This window comes from Pinus tabuliformis, chromosome Q, assembly GCF_031772625.1.
Source record: "Pinus tabuliformis cultivar Carrire ecotype Pingquan chromosome Q, CPIR1, whole genome shotgun sequence".
NCBI lineage: Eukaryota > Viridiplantae > Streptophyta > Pinopsida > Pinales > Pinaceae > Pinus > Pinus tabuliformis.
Window position 1 is genome coordinate 1,291,627,976 of NC_142296.1, and position 11,565 is coordinate 1,291,639,540.

The 11,565-nt window shown below is 35.9% G+C and overlaps 1 protein-coding gene and 1 pseudogene across 1 annotated transcript; one reads left to right on the forward strand and one right to left on the reverse strand.

Moving 5' to 3' along the window:
• The first annotated feature begins 453 nt into the window (after window positions 1-453).
• LOC149224555 (serine/threonine-protein phosphatase 5 pseudogene) lies at window positions 454-1,842 on the forward strand (annotated as a pseudogene).
• A 4,009-nt stretch (window positions 1,843-5,851) lies between these two features.
• On the reverse strand, window positions 5,852-8,670 carry LOC149224556 (uncharacterized). The gene is made up of 2 exons (XM_089386152.1): window positions 7,881-8,670; window positions 5,852-6,153 (listed from the first exon to the last, which is right to left on the reverse strand). The coding sequence occupies exon 1, from the start codon at window positions 8,538-8,540 to the stop codon at window positions 7,881-7,883; it is 660 nt and encodes a 219-aa protein (XP_089242278.1). The 5' UTR covers window positions 8,541-8,670; the 3' UTR covers window positions 5,852-6,153.
• Window positions 8,671-11,565: the final 2,895 nt, after the last annotated feature.

The following is an 11,565-nucleotide window of genomic DNA, read 5'->3' on the forward strand; positions in this document are numbered from 1 at the left end:
AAGTACAAAAATATTTTCAGCAGGGTAAGAGAATTGGTCCAAATGATCCTGACACCGCAAAAAAGCTTGAAGAGACCGAAACAACAGTAAAAAATGTTAGATTTATTGAGGCCATCTCAGTGAATGGTCTTGAGAATCACTCTGTTGATGAATCCATTAATTTTCATTCAGTAAAGGTGGAGCGATAGCATGGAATAGAAGGAGAAAATATTACAGTGATGGATGACTTCAAGAATCAGGAAAATATGTGCGGAAGGTGTGCGTCTCAAATATTATTGCAAGTAAAAGATTTGCTGGAGGCGATGCCATCATTGGTTGACATCAACATTCTAAATGGAAAGTGATTCACTGTTTGTGATGACATCGATGTTGAAGTCATACTCGTGCTATTTGTATTCAAGTGTATGTGTCCAACAACTCTGTCTTGCAAGAGGAAATCATGAAAGCAAGAGTATGAACCAGATTTATAGTTTTGAGGGCGAAGTCAAGTCCAAGTACATTGGAAGCATGATTGAGCTTTTCGTTGAAGTGTTTTGCTACATGCCTTTGGCTCATGTCCTCAATGACAAGATTTTTGTTGTCCGTAATAGTCTTTTTAGTGCTGATGGTATAAGACTGGAAGATATCAAAGAAATTGTTCGATTCCGCGCGCCCCCTGAAGAGGGTTTGATGTGTGGAATACTTTGTAGCGATCCACAAGTCCATAAAGGGCGTGGACCGAACAAACGGGAGGTTGGTTTGTCTTTTGGAGAAGATGTGACCAAAAGATTTCTGCAAGAAAACAATCTTGCGCAGGTGGTCAGGACTCATGAAGTTAAAGAGGAAGATGAAATTGAACACAATGGTAAACTTATTACGGTGTTTTCAGCTCCAAACTATTGTGACCAGGGAAGGAAGATGAAGCAGGAAGCAGCTGACATGCAGCCTAAACGGAGGAGCAGAGCATATGGACAACTCCAGGACAAAGTCTGGGATCCAGGAGGAATTTTTATCTTTCTTCTTTCCTTTTTGAAAGCACATGATCAGGAGATCATGAATGTTTTCAACCGTGAGAGTCTGATGTAGGAGCATCTAGACCGAGCCAGCAATGTGACAGGGTGGTCACATGTTGTGGCTAAATGCAAGACTTGAGGAAGGCCTAGTTGTTAAATTTGTGTTAATTTCAATAAGGGTAGGTAGTTAAAAGTGGTCTAGTTTAGTTAAATGATGATAAAGATGAGTTATAACTGAATAACTAATTCTTCATGTGTGGGAAGAAGTAGTTAGGTATGATTGATGTGTAACTTCTTTTAAAAGAAAAAAGGAAGAGGTAGAATAGAATAGAGGGAGGAGAGGTGAGGACTGGACAGAAAAAGTTTGTAAGCCTCTGGGCATTTGTAAGGCCATCGATTTGAAAATATGGTCATGAACTAAGAGGTTTTTGAAATTGTTACATTTGGTTTTATTGGTGAAGAATTTTGGTTTTAGAATTCCTGTGTGAATTGTATATTGTGTGATTGATAGATTAGTCTTGAGTTTGATTGGATCGATGCCATTGAAGTCGTTGAGACTGTATACATAGCTGAAAGTGAGTCTGCACAAACACCAAGTTTAACAGTGAAGCGATGGATGAACCAATGGTTTAAACCTCTATTGCCAAAGTAATTGATTTATTGTGGAATGTCAATTCCTAGCACAAATTTTGAGTCTACATTCTCTGTGTAGGGATGGTTTCTTGAATTCTATTTGATATTGTATAATCTTGAATGACTGACATACGTGAAAGGGCGCAGAGTTAAAGGTAAATGCGTTAAGGATGCAGAGGGAGCGGTGTTGCATCAAAACGCAGAGCAGGAGTGTTAAATTGCAACGTTGGAAAATTTATAACTTGCAGTTGAATGTGCGTGGGACTGCATTACAACTCATGGGATTGGGTTAAATGTTAAATGAAATTAAAACCTCGTGAGCCAGTTTGATGTTTTGAGATTTAAACCAAATGTAATATGTTTAATGTCAATTGGCAAACATATGAGAATTGAGCGCATGACTAAATGAGAAGCATTGGGGGTTTTAAATTATAAATGCCTGGAAATTAAACAATGAAACTGATGTTTGGTTAAAGTCTTTATGAGACTTTTTATAAGGGGTTTTTAATGCTATTTGAAACCTTTGAAAAGGAAATTGTTGGGTTGTGGTTTTTGAACCATATGTTTGACAAGCTTTCGCATATGTTGAACCGTTGTGATAGTTGTGAAATTGCCAGATTGGAATACTATTTCAGAGATTTAGAGAAACATTTTTATATGCATGAGAATGTGAAAGATTCTGGGTTATGCAGGGTTTTCTCTGCATTAACTTACCTCAAATGTGAAACAAAAAACATCATCAAGTGTTTTTAGACTCATCAAACTCTATTTTCTAAATTTAAATTTTAAATTCCTTAAGGCAAAATGTGTTTAATCTTGTGGATAAAGAGGGGATTCAAAGAGGTTACCACTATCTCAAGTTCAAGTTACATACTTTGACATTCATTGAATATTTCAAAAACTTCTATAGCTTATTTGACATTTCACTTGGGAATTTAATTCTAGAGTATAAGACTTAATTTTGATTGTGATGTAGGTTGTCATAATATCTACATTATCATAGTCCTTGAGAACTTCTTATCATCATTTTTAAGATTGAGAATATTAGTCCCACTAGTATACGATCAAATTTCCATTGAGGCATAGGTAATAATATCAACATCTTCATCATTCATGCCAAAGTTATAACTTCTCATCATCAATTTTAGAATTGAGAATATTAATTTTATATATTTCCATAAACATTCACATTTTAACGTAGCCTCTACATCTTGACGTCTTGGCCTTATGTCATGATCATCCTTTTAATTAAACATAATAGGTTTTTATACTAAACCATATCACTTATTCACATCTTGATTCAAAAACCTAAAAGTTGATCTTTATTGAAAGATGTGACTTCTCCCAAAATACAAAAATTGTGACTTCTCCCAAAATACATGCAAGCCATAAATTTTATGTAAATAAAATCAAGTCTAAAACTTCTTTCACAAACATATTCAAGCTAAGATTTTTAAGCATTAACTCTTATACTGATTGATTAGTACAATGAACAAGTAAACAAATAAATTAAACTCATTAATAGATTAAACTCTAAGAATTAGTTGGAAGTTAAAGTCACTCAGATGGTGGAAAATACATACGATACACTTATTGCATGGTCATATTACTTATAAATTAAATACCCACCAATCTCAACAAATTAGGGTTATCATGTAAAATGTAATTATTCAAGGTACGAGCTTGGGTCTTGAGAAAATTAGAATGTTAATACGGCCGAATACATTGACTTATTATAGAACCATATTATTCATACTTAATTCCCCCAAATTATGGTGGGATATTTGGATAATCACTCGAGTGCAATATTCGAGATAGAGCTATTCGATCCTCGGCGAATTAGAGAGTCCATATGCAACAGACACATCCTCTCTAGATCCTCTGGACCTAATTGAGTAACAAGTTGGATTCACACATTTTAACAATAACTATATCTCTAGTATTCGAAGGGATGAATGACCCATACATCTTCTACATTTCCTTAATCATCCCAACAAAAGTGGCTGGACTCACGGGTGAGTGATCAAATCTTTCACGGATATATTGGGATAATCAGACACTCCCAGCCATAGGCAAAACACATTGGAAAACTTATAGCTAAAAAAATCTAAACCAATATACAGGTCCTAGAATCTTCCTCAAAGTCAATGTTAGAGAAGGTCCCCTTGAAGCCATCCATGTCAACCAGGTTTTATATTTCACATTCGGGGTTAGACTATGTTTTATATTTCACATTCGGGGTTAGACTATGAACCGCTGGTCTTCAAACGCAATACGTACTAGATATATGGCCATCTTGTGAAGGCGGCAGAAAGGACCAATAAAAATCCAGCAAATCAGAGTAACTAGGATGAGGAGCAGTACACACAAGTAAATGATAAGAAACAAGAAATGTGCGACAACCAACATCTTAAAAAGGTAGTAGCGAGATTCACTGCCCTGAAAACTATCGGTTGCGGAGATCAAGGAACTGAAAAGCAAAATGGCGAGATTCACTTTAATGAATAGAATCAAGAATCCCAATGTACCATTATAGCATTGACAAAGAAGATTACACATGTGACCGATCCTCAAGTCCCAGATTTCAAAGACAATTGACAGGCGATAAACTTTGACCTTAAAAGAATATTTCAATGAATGGAAGTTCGGTAAAGTATGTAACTCATGAAAATACACCGCCCAACAATAATGGAACATCCAAATCAATGAATGCAATCACAGAACATTAGAACTTCCCTTGGCTCAACCATTCCAAAAATTAACTCAATGAACGAGAAACAGAAAGAAATAAAGCGTTAGGGTCACGATCCAGTCTTGCCCACTACACTCAATTGGGTAGCTTCTGGGTCTGTCTGTCTAACATTACTTTTAGGAGAAAACAAAATGGCTGTATGTCTAACATTACTTTTAGGAGAAAACAAAATGGCAAGCAGAGTGGAATTTCGAATCTGAAATATTTATATGTAAAGTTTCTGTAACTCTGATTTTTATTTTGATCATTTTAACCTAGTTTCTTTAAATGTGATGTTTATTTTTATTTTGATTATTTTAATAAAAAATATTGATCTAGTTTCTTTAAATGTGATATTTATTTTTATTTTTATTATTTTAACAAAAAATTATTGATCTAGTTTCTTTAAATGTGATATTTATTTTTATTTTGATTATTTTAACAAAAAATTATTGATCAGTTGAATTTTTTTAATTGTATTTCAGAAGCAAATCACCATGTAACAAACAATTTACCCATAAAATTCCATGACTGGTAGCCAGCACACTAGCTGCAAAGTACCCTCAAATACATATTTATGCGATCGATCAGCTGGATGTACCCACAAATATAACATATTTAATGGATCGAGAAGCAGGCTGGATGTTTGTATCAGTGTACTGCACATTTTTATTTAATTTTATCCATCGATATAAAAAAACACTAGACAGTTTCCAATAAAGTGAGGGAAAGTCATTTTCGAATATTTCACCACATATTTTACCACCTTTCTCACGCCCAAAAACTTATACAACCTTTCTCGCCCTAAAAGAGATTATAAGAGCAGTACTCATGATATAAACAAATAAAAAATTATCTCTAAGCCTAGATAATAGTGTGATTATTTAAGACAAAACTATGGAAATAGTTCTGTTAATATGGAGAACAACCAAGAAAAATAAATCTGGGTCCGCGTACTTGGGAGTGTTACAAGCAAAGCGACCAGTTTCAAGATCGAGATTTAATGAATAAGAAAGGAGACAAAGAGATCACTAATCAACATTCTCATTCTTCTGTTATGATTAAGAAAATTAAGGGTGTCAAATCACTGTATCATTAAACAATATTCTTCCCTTATGTTTAATGTAGGAAACCGATATCCATCTCAATCAGTCAATATGCATGTGAGTAGCAAAAATAAGTGCAAAAGTGGCAGTGGAACAATCAACCCGATTTACTGAAGTCATCATTACTTTATCTGTAAGGCACGGAATCTTTTTATTTATTGTCTTGTTATTAAGTTGGAATCTCCGCCTCTGTCCCAAGCCGTAACGTCCCATGTGCCTCACGAGCTCTGAATGGACACTCGCGCTTTTATTTTCTTTCATTGTCTGATCAATATCTGTATTATGGCACACAAGTTTACCGTGTTTTTCGTTTGTTTTCGGAATGGAAGCAACTATTATGGGAAAAGTTGTCGATAGAAGCCAAAACATGTGAACAGTGACACAAATGGTGCGCTTTGAATGAATGATGGCTCTTGATTTATTGAAGAAAATATTAAAACAACTCAAGTTCCTGAAACATTCAGAACATTATGATGTCTACCGACACAAATTATCACACGTTACAGCAAACAGAAAATATCGACTAATAATGACGAATACAATAAACCAGTGTCACACTTATTAAGAGCCAAGAAGATGCTCCATAAAACCCTAAACCTACAAAGCCCAACTCAGGTAGACATCCTTAGTGTCGTTGCTGACTGAATAGCTGCAAGCTGGGTACTACTACCGTTACATGTCAATCCTCCACCTGAAAACCAACCAACAAAAGTCTTTGTCACATTAGATTGCAATGCACTGTTGTACGCATAGTAGGAGACTACAGCCATGAAAAATGTTGTTCAAATGAAAGGATATACTAGCATACTGAGTTACTCAACCTTACTTTCAACATCCTTGTTAAGTAAGATAATGCAGTATCTATCTCTACGATATAAACAAGCACAAACCCATGTCAACCTTGGATTTCTGGGGTATTTTCAATAGGAACAAAACTAATGAGGTTTGTAACTGAGTTCTTGATCCCTTTGAAGGCCTGATAAATTGGATCTATGGCAGTATACAAACTAGTAGATGCAAAATTTCCATGCAGTACTAGTTTGGCTAGTACTGCACCATACCAGAAAAGTAACTCATGAACTTCACGCATCATTAGTATACATGTAAAAGAAATCTGAGACCCTATAGAGAAAAAAACGTTCTCTAAAAGGTATAGTACACAAAAAACTCGACGGTCTTAAAGGATTGTGTGATGCTCAGAAAAGCAAGAGTTTTGAAGCCACAAGATCGGAAGACTTAAGCAATAAAACAAGATCGCAGGTTGGTAATGGCCTACCAGATAGCATCCAATACCAGTGTTCAATAGTGAAGGGCTTTGCTAAGACTAATGATTTTGATCGGGTTGCAGGAGAGGAGATGGCTGCATTACGGAGTCCAGGGATGGAATCCAAAGAACTTCAATAGGATGCATTGAATATAGATACTAGCACAAAGTCAACTTCAAACCCATTATGCATTTTGACCTTGAGAAGCTCCAGAATATATATATATATATATATATATATATATATATATATGGGTATGGAACCTTAAGTTAGCCCCTCAGGACATTCTATGTGTATATTCTACTGGTCAATATATAAAATCTTAAAACACTTGGCATGGATATTGATATGAAAACTAAGATCAACATGGAACTTCGTACATCTCTTTTCCACAGCTTCCCACATTCTATGAATATATGCTTTTGTATGTAATGAGATGTGGAGTCTAAATGGTATATTATGTAATGCACTGAATAGAGATCCTAATATAGATCCATCTAAACACACATATATAATTTTGTTAGACTTGTAAAATATATATATATATGACAAACCCATCTAAACTTAGATGTCAAGTGAACTTGCGGGACATTGACATCTTTGTGTGAACTAGAACCAGTAAATATTGTGTATATATCATCTCCACTTCACCAAGTGGATTGTATATGAACGCTAAAAGAAACCCATCTAAACCTGCATCACAAAGGATGTGAACATGGAACTTGTGAAGCTGAGTATACTATCTCTACTTCGCAAATTGGCACAAATGGCAGACTTAATATTGGAACACAAGTACACTGCATGGTACAGATGGATGGCTGTGGGATGGTCATAGGAGCTCCTGAAAAAACACAATTAGTTCTTTAAAACCTCTGCTTAATCCAAGAAAGAGAATACTCAACACTCGCCACAAACGTTAGATCTGTGAAAAGGCCTCAGCTGACCCTCAAAACGAAAGTGACAACCAATGATACACCGTGCATGCTGCTTAAATAAAGAGAAACCAAGCTGATCAAAACACTGGATACACGTCCCAACCATTTGAACTTGATAGGGAGAAAAACAAAAACACAGAGAGAGATAAAGTAAACCTCTAAACAAACCTAAAGAGATTAAAAGAAAAATGAAAGAATGGGCTATTATAACTCTGTACCTATGTCGCCTCCGGGCACTTGAAGCCCTCTGGAGGAGTCAAACCGCAGCTGGCAATAAGCTGAAGCGCTAGTGGAAGATAGACGTTGAGATTCAGAACCTTTGCTCGTATAGTGGTACACAGGCAGAGCGCTGCCTCGAGTCCTGCGAGGCCTTGAATAACGGGGCAGCATTCGTTTACAACGGGGTCACCGATAATTACATGGACCAGGCCTCCCAGGAGATCGACGCAGGCTCCCAGCTTCAGAGCATCCTTGGGGCATTTCGGGTTGGAAGGAGTGGGAACAGTTGGGGTAGGAACAGAGGGTGAGGGGATAGTAGGAGTGGGAACAGAGGGCGTGGGGATAGAAGGAGTGGGAACAGAGGGCGTGGGAACCTTGGGGCTTCCACCGGAGGGAGGTTTGGGAGTGTAGGGCGGGTAGCCACCTGATCCACCTTTTGGGGGAGGGATGACCACTGGAGGCTTGGGCGTTTTGGGCGCTGGGACGGTTGGAGTGGGTACGTGCCCGCTTGGAGGTTTGGGCGTTTTGGGCGGAGAAGATCCTCCGCCATGGTGACCGCCGCTGCCCTTCGGTGGTGGGCAGTAACCGCAGGCAATGCTGGAGGGCATCACTGATACGAGGACCATGAAGATGAACGCAACTGCTCGGGCTTTCGTCATCTCGGATTCAACGAGTCCGGCGGGGCGAGCAGAGGCCCAAAAAAGAAAAACAGGGAAGGGAACAAAATGGAGGTGGGCAAATGTGAAGGGAATACAAATGCTGTGGTGTGTGTGAGGAGTAAGTGTAAGGGTGTGGGTGGGGCTTTATAGGGCGTATCGCTAGTTGAAAGTTGAAACCCAGAACCTGCACGTGAACCCTATCTGTGCATGAGACGATATACAATTCTAAAAGGAAGCGGTGTATATGGGAATGAACGCATGCAGACGTAAGGACAATCCCATCCCCTTGAATTTCTTCATTTTTTGGGTGGGTGGCTTAAACAGTGAGCTTGTTTATTTCTCTGTGGACGGTGGTTTCTGGGTTTGGCTTGTAGATGTATTAGGTAGCGTACACGAGTGTATTTGCCTATGGTTCTGTAATTATTGATGGACTTCTTCCACTTTTTGATTTAATATATATTTATAGCTGTAACATAGTGTTGAGCCATGACAACCACAGCGTTGTGCAGAAAACATCTATGCACACACTTAAATTATCATTATAATATGAAAATAATTACGTGGAAGAATATGAATGCAGATCAAATATGCTGGAGCTTTGGTTCTAGTGGAATTGCTTTAGAACACCTAGAGGACATGGGTTTTTAAAATAATAAATCAGTGGGCTTAGTTAATTTTAGTTTAGTATTAATTAAGTAGTGAGTGGAATTAAAAAAATATATATTTTTTAAAAGTAAAGAATGTTTAAATAATACAAATATAATTGGGATAAATTGCTTTAAAATAATTAAATATCATATAAAATATCATATAAAAGAAAAAAATAGCGAAATAACAATAATTAAATCTAAAGTTAAGAAATTTGTACACTTAAATTAATAAAAGCAGTGACATAAATATGACATCCATTATATAGTTTGAATTTTTTTTTATAAATTTATAATTTTTTATCATTATCTTATTATCTATAATATATAACAAAATTTTAATTTACAAATAAATCAGTATAGATCTATTTTAAATACTGATTTAATATGAGCTGAGAAGGATTTACTTTTTTCACCTATAGCTTTTTATGAGTAGACATTTAAATATTTTGTATAGTTATTTATAATTTTTTTTAGATTTTTTAGAACTTTTTCTTTTAACCGACATAAATAAAATTTCAACTTTCATAATGAATAAACAACATTACATATCATACTAAACTATAAAATAAATTTATAAACTAAAAATACATATTTATTTTAATTAATTAATTTTATATATATATATATATATTCAAACATATATATTTTTTATTAAATTAAAAAAAAAAAAAAAAAAAAAAACCTTATAACCCAAATAATTTAAATTACTATATATCAACACTAACCCACATGGGGCAATGCCAACAACCACCCTTACATTAAAAAGCTGGCACACTATTCAACAATTACGAGGCAATTTGTACTTTTAACCCAAGTCTCTATTATCATAATTATAAATTCCACATAGTTGATAATGTTAATTAAGTCTATATCATTATCGATAACTTATTGTTGATTGGATTATAATCTATAATCTAACAATTACTTTTAAAGTCAGTAAACTCCCAATAATATTGCTGCTGATTATCATCGTCATCATTGCACAGTAGAAAGTAATGTAAGAGTAAAATCGAAAAGGAGTGAGTCCAAAAGGATGAACGATCGCAATCTTGGCTGAAAAGGAGGATCACAACAATGTAAACCAATAATGTTTAAATCAAATTTAAAGAACTTGATAATGGTGTGCGAAAAGTGGACCCTTGGAGAAGGGCAAAGCCACTTGCTTAACCAAGTGAGGTGGACATCTCTCACATGAAGATTGTGTGCCGACAGCACCGTCATTTTTTTTCCTAAATATCTTCAATTTTATAAAGTATATCTAGAGAAGCTGCCTTGTGTTATTCCCATTATCTCGTTAATAAGTCTTACATATCTATGTCTTTTTTCCCATTTTGTAAGAACGCGCTAAAACGTTAGCAAATAAAAGGATTTTTTTTAAGTTTAAAAGAAAAATATAGTTTTAGTTTAGTTTCTAAATTGGTAGTGAGGATAATCGTTTTTAGTTGTTAGTGGTTAATACATGTTGACTCATCATCATTATTCAAGGAAAACCATGGCACCTAGAATGGTGGTCCGTAAGGGGCATGCTTTCTCTTTTGCCAAATGCCTCTGAGTTACATCCGAAGAAGATGAACTCTTAGCCAAGCACGCTGACTCATCATCGTTATTCAAGGAAAGCCACACCACTTGGAATGGTGGTCTGTAAGGGGCATGCTTTCTCCCCTACCAGATGCCTCGGAGTTACATCCAAGGAAGATGAACTCTTAGCCAAGTAGGCTGACTCATCACCATTATTCAAGGAAAACCACGCCACCTGGAATGGTGGTCCATAAGGGGGCAGGCTTTCTCTCCTGCCAGATGCCTCTAATTTACATCTGAGGAAAATAAACTCTTAGCCAAAGAGAAACTGTGTTAGGACATACCCAAAACCCTACCACATTAGATGTTACATGTTGATTAGAAATTAGAAATTAATCAGTTAAATATATATATATATATATATATATATATATATATTGTTAAGGTTGGCAAGACCCTTCATTTTCTATTTATAATTAGAAACTTTACACCACATAGGTAGGCTAGGTGGCCTCAACTTGCCCAGTGAGAAACCAAGTCTGTTGGCCACCTATCCTCATTATAGGCCATCCTAAAACAGTAAAGTTCAATCTTTCTAACCAAGAAAAGTATGTCTCTATTTCATTACAAGACTCTATATGTCTATCTATCCATAAGCATGCATAATGTAAAGTAAATGTTAACCGCATATAAAAAAAAACAGGTAAACTCGCTATCCTTGCTACTCTTATGATGTCGATTCCACCGATGTTGGATCCTTGATAGTTTCTCCAGGCATCTCAGTCAATTCGTTGATGCATGGGATGTGCCTTTGAATTTTGTCCAGTCATATGTCCTGCTTGTGGAGTTGGAACTGG